This window comes from Danio rerio, chromosome 6, assembly GCF_049306965.1.
Source record: "Danio rerio strain Tuebingen ecotype United States chromosome 6, GRCz12tu, whole genome shotgun sequence".
Classification (NCBI taxonomy): Eukaryota; Metazoa; Chordata; class Actinopteri; order Cypriniformes; family Danionidae; genus Danio; species Danio rerio.
The window spans coordinates 34,605,877-34,625,351 of NC_133181.1; the positions used below are offsets into that span (position 1 = coordinate 34,605,877).

Consider the following 19,475-nt stretch of genomic DNA (forward strand, 5'->3'; position numbering starts at 1 on the left):
TAAAGGTCAGAGAGCATTTTCTGCATCGTTGCCAGTGAGTGAATTGTAGATGTTGCTCCCTTTTCGATAATAAGCCTTATCTGAACAGTGGTGTAATCAAAGCATTTCTTTCACTTTAAGAGCTGCTGGATATGACAGCTTCTTTGTGGTAAGGACATCAAATATTTATAAATAATAACCACGGACAAGTGCTGATTTGCAATGACACTTTCATTACAGTAAGGAGCCTATTAGTCACATTCCGCTCAATGACATGTTAATGTCCCTGTTTGCCATTTTTGTCATTTACTGCTTTGTCTCTGCACCCTTTAAATATTTAGTAACCACTGTATCCACATTTACTATAGGCCGTGTGCTCTGAGATACCTGGGCTTATCATTGCTTCCTAGCAATGTTCTGCATGCAATTGGTTAGTGTACTGTATTTTCTTTTTAAAACAGGGCAAATTTTTTGCTTGCTTGCATGTTTCTCCACATTTACTGATCGCTAATTTGAAAAGGCTCTCACATAAAAAAATACCATAGCTTTTTATATTAAATACTAGTGTTTTAAACTGTAGTGAATTATAGAATTAATATATTGTAGTAATATAGTTGATATGACAATATAACAATAGTGATATAAACAAACTACCCAATACCCCATTTTATTTTACAATTATTTTATATACATTACAGTTTACTGTATAAAAACGTACTGCAGTATTTATTATAGTTGATTAGTTCATTATGGTACTGAAATATATACAGTATAATACATGTTGCAATAGTGTGGTTCAAAAGCATTTACTGAAAAATTACCATATGTTTTCATATGTACTGAAAAAATATGTCTGCAAAATTGTTGCAAACTATTGATAGGCCTATGTGTTGAATTTAAATAAACAAGTTAAATGTAGTAATGTTCGACTTAATTTTGTTTGTTTATATTCAGCCAAACTATGCCAAATTATTGGTAAAACATATACCAATATTTTGGCCTAGTAGCAATTAGTTGTTCACAATTTCGCAATTTCGCAGTCCGTAAGGCTGATTTCAGTTTCATTAGAGTCTTAATATAACATTTAATACGAAAGCAAGACTGTGACATGGGTGTAAGACAATGGGACAGGCGGTGGGTGTTTCTACACCTGTGTAGCGCGGAGAGCAGGTGGATCCACAAAGGTCAGAGCGTTGTTTAGTTTACACAGAAATACATCCGACCACTTGTCACTTTCAGAATGCCCAGCAAGGGCTTTTCCATTGTATTTCACAGGCCAAGAAAAATAGAAAGTTGCGAGACAGTTGTTTTTAAACGTCTAGATACGCGACAGAATACAATGCAAGGCAAAACTGCTAAAAACATAAAACCTTGACGCTTCTTATTGAACTGTGACGATCCCTGACATTATACTTTGTAGGTATCGTGTATAAATATATATAGTGAAATGTCTCGAATGTAGGTTATTTATTCATATTTATTTATTTATTTAATTTATTTATTTATTGTTAGTAGACAATGGGCCCATGTCTCCTGACTTCAGGCATTAAGCGGGATGTGTTATAACCTTGCACTCGTTAAAGAGTCAGCTCTTTCCCACCAGCCGTCCTCGAAATAGATCCCTTATTAAAACCCGTTGAATCTAAACAATTTCACAGTATCTCAAGTCCAAGATAAATAACAAATAACTGCTCCACGTGCGCAATCGTTATCCCCGCAACAGATGCACAGAAACACGTTTATTTTAGAGATGTGACCAGGGTTAGTCCTACTGTTGATACATCGAGATATGTGATCCCATTTGCCAAAGATTTATTTTTAAATGCCATTTATTTCTGTACGCCATCTGATACACTAATGATACTAACGTCATTATCGATATCATTTGATGTGCTGTAATTGTGTAATTTCTAGCACGTTTAATTTGTTTTTGTGACAACGATTTATTTTCGCAGTCATCATTAGTCTGTTATTTTAAACTTACAATCGTATGCTGCTTTTGAAATATGTTTATTATTATAGTTAATTAAATATTGTTATTTTAATAAATTGTTGTTATTATCACAAACTTGTTTTTAATGGGCTATTTATTTTCGCTACCCGTTTTAAATAATTTCCACAACAATTCCGGCAAGGGAATTCAGACTTAGTCCTATCAATACTTACTTGAAATAAGATGAACGTGATTACCAGTGTTTGTGCAAAATATCGTAAAATTAAAAATAGAACAGCAGCAACATATTTTGAGCTCATTTGAATAAGAGTATTTGACCGAGAATCCAGAAATAAATTGTTGTATAGAAACGAGCTGTCAAAGTCCACTGTGACAGAAAGGTATTAGAACAATGTGCTTACACACGTTTATCTCAATTTCAGAAATAATGGGACAGTTGTGGATTATAGGGCCACTGTTTAGAATTCAGGAGGTCAATCTCAGCAGCGTCTTTAGCCTGAAAGTGAAGTCAAGAAGAGGGTTCTTTTTCTTTTCCCATGGGTATCACTTAAATATAGCCCCAACCCTTGTCTGCCACACACCGCCAACCATTTGCTGTTTGAGTAGAAGTGATTAGCTTGACACAACTGTGAACGAGTGTTGCTTTAATTGGAACAACTTCCCAAACATTTTAGGTCGCCTTAATTTTCTTGTAAACGGATACGGGGGTTTTTCTGCGGCTATACTGACCTCTTTTATTTACAAAAGAATGTTGCTACTTTATAACTTATTTTGTGAAAAAATGTAAGACTAGTGTTGGTTGTTAAATGTAGAATTATGTGTATAATTATGATCAGATTTTACTAGTTTTTAAATGCCTTGCATGCAAGTTCAAGACAGCTGATTATAAATCGTTTTTTGTAAAATTCTCCTGAGACGGAGATGCTGTTCTGAAATTAAAGCTGTTATATTTGCAAAGGATTTTTAAGTCAATTTAAAATGTTCTTGTGGTATATATGGATTTCTATTTTTAGATAAAATATGTAATGAAAATAACGGCTGTAATATACATAAAGTATAGGCCTACTTTACTAGCAAGCTTCATTGTGTAGACTATATCAAACCTCGATTATATTTTTATTTTAGTTTTGTATGCACATAAAACAAAATTGCTTAAACATTTATTTTGATGATAAAAGCTAAAATACTATAATGCTAAGTCTACTTTAATTGCGTTAAAACCGTATTTGCGCATTTCTTAAAACCACGCTAAGCAATATGTTGAAATGATTTTGATAATTTTTTTTTATTAAATACTGTTGATATTATGCTGTTATGGTGTTACAAATCAATATCATATACCATATTACATATGCTTGAAATTTTAGAAATATTTTTTGATTTAATAAAATCGATTGTTTGAGATGAACTGGATTGTTTTCATTTATTAACAAATGAAGTTGATTTACAACACAATATAGCTACATATAATACATAGATTTAAAATTTTATAAACATACTTTTTTTCAGTCTTCTTTCAATAAGAACAGTTTAATATTTCATATTGGAAAACAGGGCAGAAACATCACATCTTTCAAGATGAAAACAAAATATGAAAAAATAAGATTCACTCAACTATAAGTTTAAACAACGAAATGAAATAGAAAGAAGGACATGTAAATTAATTTCTTTGTACAAATATTTACAAACATTACCTGTACTGAAAGCATTCCTTTTTGATTATGAATTTTCTTTTTTTTCTCAAAAGTCTTTACATGGCTACATTGGGGCGGACGAATTGTCCAGTGCTGCCTATAGTTCGTGCTGTATCGTCTTTAAAATATATATATGTATATATATATGTCTAAAAATATTTTGATTATCATTGAGAAGGCCATTTCGATACCGCTGCTGTGGACGCTGTCGGTAAAAACTGTCCGGAGATGATATTTGACGGGACGCTGAGGATGGGCGCGATGGCAGCTGATGTCCGGGTTAAGGACAGGGACTGAGCGCTCAGTAAGGCGGACTGCACCGTCACGGGTGGCCGCAGGAAAGTCTGTGCGCTCGTAGAGCTGCTGGAGACCCCGATGATGTTTTCTATGCTGAATGATGGTCGACTGGACGGCTCGGATTTGATAATCGACGCGGTGCTCAGGCTATTTAGCTGTAACTGGAGACTTGGACTTAGCTGAGAGCTGAAAGCTTTTCTGTTCAGTTCGGCGGAGGGTAAGAGAGGCACCGCCGGAGGGAGCATCGGACCCACAGGGGGAATGTACGGGTACTGCAGAGCGGCAGGGTGCGTGTATGCAGCCGGGTGAATTCCATAATGACGTCCATATGGATTCCCAATGCCGTATGCCCCAAAACTCTGCATCATGAGGGCGGTCTGGTCCCTGAGAATGTCCGGCTGATGCCTCTTGAAGCGTTTTCTCCTCCTCAGAAAGCTACCGTTGTCGAACATATCTTCCGACTGGGGGTCGAGGGTCCAGTAGTTGCCTTTGCCCGGGTTGCCCGGTTCCCGTGGGATCTTGACGAAGCAGTCGTTGAGCGACAAGTTATGGCGAATGGAGTTTTGCCAGGCCGGAAACTTCTCCCGGTAGTATGGGAAGCGGTTGCTGATGAACTCGCAGATTCCACTGAGCGTCAACTTCTTCTGCGGGCTCTGGAGGATGGCCATGGTGATGAGGGCGATGTACGAGTAGGGCGGCTTTACCAGGCTGCTCTTGGGCTTGTTTTGCATGGGACCGGTGGAGCTCTCCTGAGCATCCCCCTTGGTCTCTCCGTCAGCGTTGCTCTCGCAGGGACTGTCGCTGCGCTCCTTCACCTCGATCTCCTCCACCTCATCTCCCCGGTCCTGCATGCACTGGCTTTCGCAGTCACTGTCCTGCTCCATCCCCTCGTCACCCTCCCCGACCACGTCGATATCCACATCGTCAGCTGTGAGCACGGTCTGACCGGACATGTTGCTGGCACTGGTGCCTCCAGACAGGGTCATCACCGCGCACTTTGCTGCTGGAGCAACCCAAGGTAAGATCAGTTGACGACCGGTGGCTATAAATGCAGGTCGGTCCCGGCCTGTCAGGAAAACTTCAACTTTAGAAAATATTTCTCCAGTCCGAAGGCTTGCTTGGGTCTCTTTTCCCACTGTATTTCCTCAAAACTTACGCGTGGCTTTGAATCGAAGAGTCAAGATGACACATGCTTTGAAAAGCAGGCTTTAAGGACTGTCTGATAGATTACTTTTCACTTAAAGATATACTATCAGGCGCGTCACGTGACCCGCTGACGTCAGAGGTCGCGCTGTTATACCGCTGAGCTGAAGTTGTTTCATGGATTTGTCAACAAAGGGAACAACAGTAACATCGCCTCTGTTCGTCCGTCATAGACCATTTAGCGGTGGCGGAGGGGAGAAAATCGGCCTGCATGATTGAAATCATCTCCAGAGCTGACGTGCATTAACTCATCCGCGCTAAACGCAAACTTAAACTTTTCTTAGGCCAATTATATGAAAGCTGCTGAACGAAAACGTCTACAGCTAAGTTAATGAAATCTCTTGTCATTTATATTGTGTGCTCGAATAATGCATGATTAAAGCAACGCTTTTCAAATATTGTGCTTTAAAGTCGTTGGAAAAATGCATTTGGAACCGAGTTGCAATCTTGCGTCTCAGTATAGGCGCATTACTGATTTTGTTAAGTGTGAAATAAATACAAAAACAATAGAAATCTCTATAAAGATCTTTGTAGAGGTGCTAACGACCCTCATCATTGCTCTTGTTAACATATGAATTAAGTAGGAAATGAGCGCGCGGTCAAATGCATAGGAGCCATTCACGCGCGCACAGGTGAGCGACGCATGTGGGATATTCTCAAGAAAAAGAAAGCGGAGAGAGAATATGTAAACTCTTAACGTTTCCTGAATCGTGTGAGAAAAAATGGTTCTTCACAGGAGCTGCAGGTTTAATTATACTGTTTTATTTGTGGGGTTTCACTTGGATGCTTTGGTTTTTGTGAGATTAAATATTAATGTAATTGTCCCGTTTTTGTCGATGCGCAAAAAAAAAAAAATGTTCCGTGGTTGGATTCGTCACTTAGGCTATTTAACTACAAGTAATATTACGTGTTATTGATCTTCAGCTTGGAATAGGCTTCTGCTTCTGCTGTAATGAAAATAAAGGATGGTGTAATTGATGTAAACGCTCGAATCAATTATTTTCACTACCATTCTATTAGTGTTTACGAAATAGGTTGTATACATTTCTCAACTGTGAGAAGCAAACTGTAAAGCTCGATATTTCTTCAGTGAATTGCTCATCTCTGTGTTTTAATGCAGGCTTTGTTGCACTGCTCTCAAATAGCATATTTGCTACCAGCCTATTACCAAAACGAATTATTAAACAGTGATTTTGTAGTTATTAAAATTGTAATCTATAGCCTAATAATCAAAATAAATATTATTATTATTATTATTATTATATTATTAATATTATGATCATAATGGTTATAAAAACCGCCTATAATTATAATTAGGAAACAAATAATGAGCTTTTTTGTCCATTTAGGAAGCTAATCAAACAGCGGTTATGTTTTATTTTCATCACTTGTTTTTGTTGGATGACATTTAATCTGCAAATAGGCCAGCACCTTTCACCTCGACCTTTACCTTTAGCCTGCTTACCATCCTTTCAAATCTCCGAGGAACGCATGCTTGTGTTACAATCTTTGAAGCTGTTTTTGCATGGCGAATGAATGAGATTAATTGAATCACGTCATTATTAATGGTATTAAAGAGCTTGGTCGCGGACAGTGGCCCGTGTGATGTCCCGTTTATCAATACGGGCTACTTAGAGGATGAAGACGAGGAAGCATCAACGCTGCCTAAAACCAATATTTGCTTTGGAAAATTGTTCTTCTGCTAATTACGTAATTGTTTAATAGTTGATGTGCACGTAACGTTAATATATCAAAGAACATAGGATTTCGTTTTAGCCAAATATTCTACAAACAACGGAGATTTGTTAATTTATTGCTGTAGATGCGCATTGTGAGGTTAATTATAATTATTAGTGCTAATAAAATGCATGTGGTTATTCGCTTGCGTTTTAGCGCCGGTTTTTGTAGAATGATGAAGGGTTTTGTCTTCAGCTTAAAATGTAAAAGACCATATATCTCGAGTCAATGCGCACTGAAAGACATCGTGGATGATATCGCCCAAAAGGAGATCAAATTCGTCCTCTCTGTGATCTTTTGAAGCTCCATAAATCCGGCTTTATACCTTCGCAGTTTGTTAATGAAATGTACATTTAAGCACACATGCACGGCTTAACCCGACAAAACCTTTTAGAATAATAAGCTAACTCTTTCCAGCATGAACCTATTAGGAGACGGAGGCATAGCAGGTGACGGCGCGGATACAGTGGCTGAATGTGATTACCCAGCAAGGTCAGAAACAAATAGCTCACAAATAGCAAAGCAGGATCGAATTTATGCCTAATTAAATCGCTGAAATAAAAGAGATAGAAAGGAAAATTGAAGGGCGTAATGGGAAATGTGTCCATTCAGGAAAAAGGGGGATTCGCAGAGCAGGGGAGGAAAAGATGCTAACCTAGATGGGAACTGAACTTGAACTGAGAGGATTGCTTGCATTAATGCAACTGTATTTGAAGGGTATATTAATGCTGCAGTTAAATTGTGTGCGTAATACATGAATAAAAACGACATGGCAAGATCTTAAAAAATCTTTAATCTATATTGTTTTAGCTAAATGTTTTTTTTCTGCTGTTGTCATTTTATTATTTTCTAAATATGATGTTTGATTTCGACATGCTGCCTGACAAATTATGTCGTTTAGTTGAAATCTTATGTGAAATGTATGCTTTAATAAAATAAAAAAATCTAAATGCACCAAAATAAAAGCCGGATGTAATCGATTGTGTTTGTATAAGTGTCTAGTTTTTTTAAAACTGGTTGTCTAATTTTATTATTTATTATGCAAGCACAGTTGGGGCAAGCTTGTACAACTGTTATAAATTAATGGCTTTGTTAGCGCGCTTTTAATTATGGTTATTGTGCCAATTATTTTACATCAACTCCGCATTATCAGCATGTCAGATTTAATAAAAAGGAGCCATTTGCAGGAAAACTGTTCCTCTCATCTAGAGAGGGAAGTGTCCACGTCATACTCTGGTTAAAAAATGACTTTTCATTTAAATGCAATCCTTAATTGGATTTTCTACGGTCGACACCGTGATTCCCCAAGGCTATACCCACCAGGAGGCAGGATCTCCCGTTTTTCTCTCTGAATTCACCATTTTCACCCTCTTGAAGAATCCACTCTATCAACCTGCAACTTTCTGTCAAACAATATGATCCAGCTCATTTTTAACAGTCCCCTTTGTAGTATCATCCTGCAGGCTCCCACCATTACAGCCAAACCGGGAAATCAGTGTTTTGCTCGGAAAATTCAGTTGAACATAACGTAATTCTGTAGGTATACAAAATAGTATATGACAGCCGCAGGTCAAAATATAATCTACACAAAAATACAACGTTTGAAAAGAATGAATACGAAAATAGGAGATTTTTTAAAGCAATTAATCCTGAATGAATTTATTAGAAGAACTTTAAAAAATGTCCACCATGGCTTTACATGCGAAAACTATCATTATCAATACTGACACTCTTTTGAAATGCACATTTGTTGTATTTTATTTATTGATTTGTTTGTGTGGTTTTGAGTGAAAAAAGCCCTGCTAACCATTTTAGTATTCATTTCTAGTTAATTACAATTTCTGAGCAGCACACAAAACGCACAACCGCAATATATGTCTTAACGAATTTATATGTATAGTCTAATACATAATGATTGTCCTGAAGATTGCCATTTTCTCTTTCTGTAAAGCTGGAAGTACAATAAAAACTGGCAGCACGTAAGTAACTGACAATTTTCTAAACTATTTTCTTAATGGCTTTGTTTTAGTGTGAATTTGTTTTAGTGTGGCTAAATTGTATTATTAGCTGTTAAAACACAATACTCAACTGGAATAAAATTGCAATGGCACCTAACTGCATTTCTGCTCGTTTTTTAATAAAACACATGATAATATATATAGCATGTTGTTATTATTATTAGTTTCTTGTTTTTTCATTGGCAAATAAAAAATGTTAATGTGGTTGTATTTAGAGCAAGATGTCGAGGATGGTTGCAAAAACGACACCTTTATCCAGATTAACATGCCAATGCGCGTAGTTAAGCATGTGTGATGTTACTCGGTTTGTACGTTTCTTTGTTATTCAGATGAAGACTGAAGTAGCACATTAGCACGACGAGAGGGTGTTATTCGGGGTTTGTCTTACTAGCATGAACTTCCTGCGTAACGCAATTATTATTAAAACTACACGTTGTGCTTTCTGGAAAACGCATATGTTAAATTTACATCTTAAAGATTTACAACCATCATCAGAAGTAGCAGCATTTCAAATTTATGACATATCACATATCAGGCAAAATTAAGCTGGCTTTAATGTATTATTTGACCCTAAAAATGTTTTCATTGTTTTGTCATGTAACAAAAGGACAAAATATTTAGCCAATTATGTGAAGTCTTTAGGTCAACGACTGGAGAAAAATTAGCTGAAGTAAGTTTTTAATGATTTATTTGTTATACACGTGTTATGTTCCTGACCCGTCAGTCAGTGATGTTTTCCAATAGTGTTACCTCACTCACTTTATCCATTGCTGCTTTAGAGGTAATTACCTTTAATGCATGTTATTCAGGTTGAAATCTCAGGTTGAGAAAATTGCCGCCACCACGTGGACTGATCTCAGTTAGTGAGTGCGGTGTCACATGGGACCCTTCCAAGACAAATTGATAACAATTGGAAGCTCGGTTGTCCCATAATTTTGCGTGAGTAGTTCGATATAATTGGCTGTTGATTGAAGTTTTAGGTAAACGCATTTCCTCCGTCCCCGTTTTAATATTTTTATCTAAGTATGCAAAATTTTCACGTCATATGCATACTGCAATACATTTATATATATTAAGTACTTCTCAGAATTTAAGAAAACAGTTACAATTTCTACTTGAGTTTATAGTAGGCTGTCGAATTTGTTATATTCTGCACCGATTATATTCAAATTATTATAAAAAAAACGCAGTGAACTTACACTGACGTTAGTTTGATTCTATTTTTTTTCAATGAGATTAAACTCAAATTTTCAATTTAATTGAATTTTCTTTTTCATACAGTGCAGCCATAGTGACCCTTACAAATAAAATTTGGTAATAATGGGAGGCTTTTAATTTATTTTTATTTAATTTTTTAAACAATCATAAAAAGACTATACAATTGTTCTCACGCTGATATTCTTTATAATTCAAACGGCAAGCCATGACTGCTTCATGTTTTCTTTATCCAGATTGGGGAACAGCTACTGCAAACCGCAGCGTTGTTGTGTATTATGATGTTCACTGAACGCTGTGTGTCCAGCACGAATAAACGTCTAGAGTCAATGCAATCAATGGCTTCAATTCATTAGGTCTGCTCAAGTGTATCTCTTAGGTGGGCTATGGCCCTTGTCATTAGCTAATAATTCATCCATTTGAGAGTCTCACAACTTCTTCTCTTCAACAAATGCCTCCGGCTATAAACACTAATGAAATTTTTTTTTGGTTAATTTGATTTTACTGGTACACTTGCAGTTATGGTTGAACTTTCCCACGAGATGGGCTGATTGAAGGGTCTCAGATCCTATAACGGAAGGGGGAAAACATTCAGAGCATTTCCATAATTATCCAATTGGCAGCCTAATGACCTTCCAGAACAATAAAAAGATCTCTTGTTAATTCCATCTTTCATGCCGACATTCACTAGATTTTTATCTTATATGTTGAAGTTCACAAGATAACAAGTGTACTCTCTTATTTTTTTCCTCACCAGAGAGCGGTCCATTCAATTATCCCCGGCACAACTCTTGTCAGCAAATGAAAGAGATCTGCTTGTCGCGCTCATCCAAGTTGGATAATTTATAGCCTTCTGGGGTTATAAAGATGGGGTTTCGAGCATTTTGAATGGTGAGACAGAAATTAAGTGCAGAATAATTAAAAAGATCACAAGTCGCCTGCGAATGTGATTATGACTGGCTCGCAAAGGGACTGCGTTGAACCGAAGACGTGCTTTATGTTCTTTTTCATGTAAATGACGCATATTTATACATTTAGTGCTCTTAAAATTAAGGATCACGTATATTTTTTATAATTTCATATTTAAATTTGTAAGGACCTATCGATAGAAAACGCTTTGCTCTTAAATCTAAATACCTGTGTATTACTGTTTTCGTGCGTGACTCATCGACTGTCTGTATTAAATGTATTAACTGAAAGATGTGTTTTTCTTTCCATCCAGTCAGTCTACATGCAATGAAACGCAACCGTTGTAATTTTCATCGAAAAACGATATACATGAGTTGTTGGTTGACTATGCGTTTACAGTTGTCTTTCATAAGACGCTCCTAATGATCTGGTGTGATATTATTTGATACACTGTAAACCATTCATCCATTGATAAGAGTATATTATAAAGATAAACAATGAAAACCAACGTGCTGTGAATGTATTTTCTGCACACACAAAATTTATTTGACAACAATTGACATGTAATTGTAGATTAAGTGCAATGATTATGACAATTGTTAATATGATTTGTTGTATGATATGATTTTAATGATAGTGAGGAATGAACTCTGCAATTAACCTTCATAAATTAAGGTAATGGCAGGTTTTGTCTTTGTTTTCAGTTTTAGTATGTCACCCTGGACAACAAATCCAGTCTTAAGTTGTATGTTTGTTTTTGACAATAGCCAAAAATACATTGTATTGATCAAAATGATTGATATAGATTCTTTTAAAAATCATTAGGATATTAAGTAATGGACGTAATGGACATGTTTCATTAAAGTATTTGTACATTCCCTATAGTGTAATCTTCCAAAAATTGACACTTTTGACTGGTTTTGTGATACAGAGTCACACATCAGTTCATTTTTATAAGAAGTGTAAAATTCAAAGATGTATTTTCATCTAACAGACATTCTTATAATAGATCTCAACTCTTTCAGTCGGTGTTGATTGGGAAAACATACTAACTTAAGAAAAAACATCCACACATCCACATTTTGTTCTTTCTGGATCAACACACACACTGTTTTTTAGTTTTGGTTTCTCCAGGTGAAATGTATTTTATACTATAAAAAAACGCTATTACAGTATATCGCTTTACCCTAACCCCAACCCTGACTGCAAACCTATGGCAAGTTTTGAATTTGCTCACACACATATATCATGGACCATTAATTACACCACTCATTCACTATATGCCATCTGTTGGTCAAAAATGGAAATAGAATAAATATTATACGAGACAATTTGAAGACTTTAGTTAAACGCCCTTCTGGTGTTATGTTTGCAGATCAAGACATTTGATTGGGCAGGGTTACAGTTTAATTCTGCACCCATTCCTTGTAAACACTCGCCTCTCAAAGCAACTTTTACTCCACTTTTAAGCCTCAGTATAAAAAAAAATCTTGTGGTGTAACTTTGTGAATGGCTGCTAATGGCCATGCGCTGTGTTTTTCATGTTGTTCCCAGTTGAGTGGTCTTCTATTAAGTGCAGGAACTTGTAGGGAATCAGGCTATTTGTATTATTTAAACACATAATAAAATCATCAAAGCACTGTGGCAAATTGTCATTTGGCAGTGAAGAACCTTGCCCTGGAATCCCGCGGCTCTCAATAGCCCAGCAAAGGACTTGCTAAATGACTAATGGGACCATGTGACTTGACTTGAGAAGGCCCTCAGAACAGCAGATTTAATTATCATGTTAGAATTCTGCATGAAAACAATCTATACTAGAAATTAGAACTATTCCTGTCAGATGACTTGCATCTGCGAGTAATTCTATTTGGGACAACTGATCCCCTTCTTTGAATGTTATCAAATGTTTACAAAGTGCTTAATCTGGTAAATGCAATCAGAGAGGCCTGCAGTAATTGTGTGCCGGCGTCAGCACCCAGGATTCACCGCTCCGATGCCTTGATCTTTATGAAAGGCCCAAAAATACAGATCAATACATGTGTGGATGGGGACATCTGGCTTTCAGGAGTCAAAAAAAAAAAAGATTTTTCTCTCTCTATTATTTATAGTAGTTCTATATTATTATAAATAAAGGTTACAAATGGGGGATTTGCCCTTCCTCCCAAAAACACACAGTTCAAAGAAATGTGAAATAGACGTGAAATATTAATAAAATCGAAGGATTTATTCAAGTATGTATTTTTTTCAAGTTCCAGGAATGGGTCCCAATGAAAATGTTGGTGGCAATAAAGAATCTTTATTTTATGTGTATTTGTTTCCAAAGTAGCTTCTGATGTGCTAATCTATGTGTGTATTTTCATTTTTATTTTTAGCATTATCACATTACTTTTTTCACCCACAGGTGAATGCTGATTCCTACTGAAAAGAACTGATGGGCAACAAAGTTTACTAAAGGTACATTAAAAACCTAAATTTGTGATCCACTGCCCCACTGTAAAATGTTTGATCTTAAATTTATAGTAAATTACTGGCTAATAATTGCATTACTTTCACAGTACGGTACTGTATGTAAATCAAGTTGTCTGCAGGGTCTTAAATCTCAAAAACAAAATTTTAGGCCTTAAAAAGTCTTAACTTCACAGAAATATTGTGTTGTAGGTCTTAAATCTTATTTTAACAGTTCTTAATTTTCCTTTGTTCATGCATAGCTAACCAATCTAATCTGGCCAACACCCAATCACAGACAATCCATCTTAATAAAACTTTGAGTTTCCACTCTGTTTACCATAATGGTTTATTTATTTTTTCTAACAATAACATTTGTTTAAAAGTTCTCCCTGTATTAACTGCTGAGGATACTGGGATACTGCCATTATTAATGTTGTTAATTAATGTTATTTTTATTATTGTATTATTAAATGTGCTCAATTATAATCAGTTTTTGATAGAGGAACTGAAAATCTTTTTAAACTGTGATATACATAAAAAAATCCATAGCGTTTAGCTCTGTATAAGTCTAAAATTTCATTCCTAATGGTTTCAAAAATGTCTTTCAGTTCAACTTGATGGAGCTTGCAGAAACCCTGGTAAATTCACAGTAAGTTACTGTGGGGTACTTCATAATAACAATAATTCTGTAAATATTTCTAAATATCAAAAAGGTGCCTTTACTAGCATAAAAGTATTCATTTCTATGTTGAATAAAACATTAATAGTGTTTGAATTCCTATAACTAACATGCAAACAATAGACATTTTTACAGTAATTTGCTGTGATTATGATGCCAGTCTTGATTTCACAATAAAATTCTGAATTTGTCAAATTTAACAGTTAAATTCTGTAAAGTGACACTAATGTAATTTACTGTAAAAAAAAAATAACATGTTAACATGGCAGCAAGTAACATGGTGTAAAATTCTGGGAATTTATTAGAGTGCAGAAGGATGCCCATGATCCATGAAAACTAAAAATGCGCTGTAATGCACGTAAGGCCAGTAGTTGGCGTTGTAACTTGGTAAAGAAACATAACACTACAAATATGCACACACAGTCCTGTAGCCTACTAATGTTGTTTTTATCAATCATTTATACCCATAAACAGCACATGAAATGTATATGTGCAGTAGATCTTTGTTTACACTGCCAAAAATGCAGTCCTTCAGAAAACGAGTGCATTTTTGCATAATGCATTTTGCCATTGATATATAAATTAAAGACCAAAGCTTAAAATAAAAAAGCTTTCAGTTTTTAATGAAAATAGTCAACTTTGTGTGTTCCAGATTGTACTATTTTAGGGTGTCCTTTTGGACTTGTCTGCTTTTAATGTGATAAGGTTGCCATTTTTTGGTCTTTTTAATTTTAGCTGCAAGGCTTTCCTTCTTCTCCCACTGTTGCTCTTCTTTATCACCCTGCCTTGGGGCAACAGTGTATAGTGCCCCCCTTCTACTGCCACTTTAGTCTGTGAAAACCACATATTAAATTTGCCTGGCACAAGTCACTTCATTTAGCGCTCAGCTAAATTCCTCACTGGGCCATTCATCCATGTACAAAGTATGGACACACATCTCACACAAAGAAAACTAGTGAAGCATAATATTGAGGAAGTTACATACATTTCAGTCTTTGTTGGCAGTGTCATGCTGTTTTGTTCCACATAATTTAGTAGCTTATAGAAAAGGGGGTGGTATGGTTCTGCTGTGTTGTCATACTTAAGTGTAGAATGGAAGCAGTTGTTAGGAATACTGTCTAAATGGCCTTCTCTTGATGCATGTGCCGGATGTGTGTGTTTTTTTTTTTTCTTCTTGGTGTTTGAGGCCTCATGCATCACTGGTGACCTCATAAATTCTTCTATTAGCTTCAGAATTATCAATTGAATTTATGGTATGTTTATGGGATAACAATCTAGGCAAATTTTTCTCCCTTGCAATTTTATTTTGTTATTTTTGGCTTTATTATGAGAGTAAGTGATAGAAAGTATAGCTATAGAGAGTAGCTATAGAAAGCAAAGTCGTAAAGAGAACTCAAACTTTGGAAAAAAATAATATGTCAAAATGTCATGAAAACAAATGTTTTATGTTACTTCAACTTATTGTAATAAGTCATTAATAAGTTTGACTTATTGTCATCAGGTTTCAACAAAATCTTTTAGGTTATACAAAGTTTAACTTAATATTTTTATACAGTTTGATTGATGTAAGTTGTTCCCAGCAGATGGAAGGGCATCCATTGCATAAAACATATGCTGGATAAGTTGGCGGTTCATTCCGCTGTGGTGACCCCAATCTAATAAAGGGACAAAGCCGAAAAGAAAATGAATGAATAAATGAAGTTGAGATAACTCAAAAAAGTTAGGTTGATTCAACAAAAAAATTGAAGGCAGCTAGAATTAATTTTACACTGCTGCTGTCAGTGATAACGGCTTTGTTTTTTTGCTTTTTTTTAAACCTTCTAAAGTTACAATAGACTTGACTTTTCGGTCGAAATCGATTTCTGTAGATTTGAAAGTGTGAAAACGTCGCATTCCTTGGAAATTATGGATGTGGGTTTGGTCATGTTGGCAACTTGATGCTTGGCAAAGCCAACACCGATTCCTTTTGTGTTAAACTAACTTAATTTCACTGCAAATCATAGCTTTTTACACTAGTGGTAATGAATTCATATTCATTAGTATGATCTCATTCGTTCATTTTAGTGAATGACAATTGGGTGTGAGAGTGGGGTTTGGGCATCCGGATCTCACAAGGAAACATAATTATTTATTTAGGAATTCATACAAAAATGTACAATTTTTAAAAGGAGGCGTGTCAGTCAACCCCACCCCTAAACCCAACCATCATTAGCAGATAAGCAAATTGTACTAAATTGTATGAATAAGATCATTCGATTTCATACAAATTAGCCACTAAATCAAAAAGTTACAAATTGCAGTGAGATTGCGATGGTTTGAGGCATGCCTGCTATTAATTTTTATTTAATATAAAAGTATATTTTCAATCAAAATAAATTTTATGAATTTATACAAATCTACTTTTCTGACAAAACGTAAAATGTTTACGTTTCCTCATAAGATCAGGCTGGTAAAATCTAAAAATCTAAAATCTTGGCTTAATCTGTTACCACCACAAATATATATATTTGAAGTTATTAGAACTTAAGAGTAACAAATAAATTATTTCTCAAAGTTGCTTGCATAAATAAACATGATAATAATTTAAATCTTAAAGGTTCATTTGTAAATATCTACTGACTAGCATGTGCTAATTTCATTAAACTTTTAATAAGCAATTTTAATTTCCTTTCAGATCATCCTCAACCTAACCGCAGACTCTACTCTTCTCCACAATGGTAACTCTACAAAACTTCTCATTGTACAGTCTGACACTATGCATGCTGGGAACTAGAAATCTGTGACTTTTTATGTATGCAACTGTGATGTACTTTCACTTACACTCACCGACCACTTTATTAGGTACACCTGACCAACTGCTCGTTACCGCAAAGTTTTAATCAGCCATTCACATGGCAGCAACTCAATGCATTTAGGAGTGTAAACATGGTCAAGACGATCTGCTGCAGTTCAAACTGAGAATCAGAATGGGAAAGAAAGGTGATTTACGTGACTTGGTTGTTGGTGCCAGACAGGCTGGTCTGAGTATTTCAGAAACTACTAACGCACAACCATCTCTAGGTTTTACAGAGTATGGTTCGAAAAAGAGAAAGTTCTGATAGATAGGCAACAGTAGCTAAATAACTTCTGTGGGCGCAAATACATTGCATGTGATGGCAGATGTCAGAGAGAAGGGCCAGACTAGTTGAAGCAGATAGAAAGGCAACAGTAGCTCAAATAAGCACTCATTACTCGTTACGTTAGATATGCAGAAGAGCATCTTTGAATGCACAACACAACCAACCTTGAGGCAGATGGGCTACAGCAACAGAAGATCACACTGGGTGCCACTCCAGTCAGCTAAGAACAGTAAATTGAGGCTACAATTCACACAGGCTGACCAAAATTGGACAATAGAAGATTGGAAAAATGTTGCCTGGTTGAAAGTTTCGATTTCTGCTGCAATATTTGGATGGTAGGGTCAGAATTTGGCATCAACAACATGAAAGCATGGATCCATTCTGCCTATCAGCGGTTCAGGCTGCTGGTGGTGGGGTAATGGTGTGGGGGATATATTATTGGCACACTTTGGGCTTATTAGTACCAATTGAGTGTCATTTCAACAGCACAGTCTACCTGAGTATTGTTGCTGACCATGTCCATCCCTTTATGACCACAGTGTAATCATCTGCTGATGGCTACTTCCAGCATGATAACATGTCATGTCATAAGGCGCGAATCATCTTAGACTAGTTTCTTGAACATGACAATGAGTTCACAGTACTCAAATGGCCTCCATAGTTACCAGAACTCAATCCAATAGAGCACCTTTGGGATGTGGTTGAACAGGAGATTTGCATTATAGAGGTGCAGTCGACACATCTGCAGCAACTGCGGGATGCTATCATGTCAATATGGAGCAAAATCTCTGAGGTATATTTTCAGTACCTTGTTAAATTTATGCCATGAAGGATTAAGGCAGTTCTGAAGGCAAAAGGGGGTCCAACCCGGTACTAGTAAGGTGTACCTAATAAAGTGTCTGGTAAGTGTATATTAGTTAAGTAAAGTAATTAAACTGATCAGCTTTACAGATGACAACTTTTCAACATTGTAAAGAAACATAATAAAAAAATATTTAATCTGCCATTTTTTTGTAAGAAAGCCACTGAAAGTCATTCAAGTCTATGACATTAGCCAAATAACTAACGGCTAATGCCAATGCAGTGGCATTTAAGGGAGGGCAATTACATTGTGTTTTATTTTAGTAGATGATAATTCAGTTCAATTTACCTTTATTTGTATAGCGCTTTTACAATGTAGATTGTGTCAAAGCAGCTTCACATAGAAGATTATAGTAAATTGAAACTGTAGTTCAGTTTTTGGAGTGGAGGCATCACTATGCTGATTAAAATGTTAAGAAATTGCTAAATAAGGTAAACTGATTGCCTCTTCACTAATCGGTAACATATTACCTTAAATATGTACAAGAAATAACTATTGTGCAAGACAAATGTACAGCAAATATGTTGTATTTAATAAAAGGCATTGCATAATAGAGTAATATTGTATATTGTCTAAATAGGTTTCTGTTTTCTCTACCAATGTTGTGCCTATGACCTTGTCCTTATGATATTGATGCATTTATTGTGATGGAAAAAATAGTAAATAAAGTATATGTTTTTTTTATTATTATTAAATGTGTGTTTAATGAAAAAAGTGTGTTCTCTCTATGAATATTAGGTTTCAACAAACATATTAGGGTTGAATTAAAATGATTTACAACCACATGTATACCAAACAACAATCCTGTGATGAATCTTAATCAGAAATTTTTATGTTACAGTATATTGTTTAGTAATTGAAGAGAAAAAAGAAGTTAAAACTTTAACTTGTATATTTTAATTTGCCATTGTTTGTTTACAATTATTATTCGGGGAAATGTAAAAGAACTACCTAAAAGATAATTAAGTAATCTTAACTTTTTTGTCACTGGTGTTCTCATCTTGCAATGGGAGATTTAGCATTTTTCAAAATGACACATTATTACTAAAAACATTGACTGTACCATCTGCACTCTGGTCTCTGCCTTCAGGTATGTCATTATCTCATTTGTGTCTCTGTTATCACATCGTAACAAGAATTCTGCTGTGGTAAAGCATCCACTTCAAAAGAAAATCATTCTTTGAGTAAAACTAGACAAAATGTGCCTAAAACAATGCATTTTAACGTAAATATCAAACAACCAAGTTCAGTTTGTTCCACTAGAAAAAAAAAGTGATCAGGAAAATAATCATGACACAATTATAAAGGTCTCATGACAATCATGTTTATGACAGATTTATGACAAGTTATGTTTTCTTGGT

General features: G+C 35.5%; 2 protein-coding genes and 1 long non-coding RNA gene across 3 annotated transcripts in view; 2 read left to right on the forward strand and 1 right to left on the reverse strand.

Annotated features, from left to right (window-relative positions):
• The window catches only part of itgb3bp (integrin subunit beta 3 binding protein), a 53,472-nt gene extending 42,484 nt beyond the window's left edge, over positions 1–10,988 (forward strand). Inside the window, exon 10 of the transcript XR_012407157.1 lies at positions 10,855–10,988. The gene's annotated coding sequence lies outside the window, so the exon portion shown is untranslated. The remainder of the gene's footprint in view (positions 1–10,854) is intronic.
• Positions 3,343–5,141, reverse strand: foxd3 (forkhead box D3). The gene has a single exon (NM_131290.2). It carries the CDS (start codon positions 4,908–4,910, stop codon positions 3,795–3,797), a length of 1,116 nt encoding a protein of 371 aa, NP_571365.2. The 5' UTR covers positions 4,911–5,141; the 3' UTR covers positions 3,343–3,794.
• Positions 10,989–13,357: 2,369 nt separating the features above from the next.
• On the forward strand, positions 13,358–18,809 carry LOC137495977 (uncharacterized). Its single transcript, XR_011015997.2, has 3 exons — positions 13,358–13,460; positions 14,063–14,103; positions 16,808–18,809. It is a non-coding gene; the product is annotated as an uncharacterized lncRNA (long non-coding RNA).
• The last annotated feature ends 666 nt before the right edge of the window (positions 18,810–19,475 follow it).

Excerpts from the sequence above, each read along its gene's own strand:
- foxd3 (NM_131290.2), bottom strand. The coding sequence starts at position 4,910 with ATGACCCTGTCTGGAGGCACCAGTGCCAGCAACATGTCCGGTCAGACC.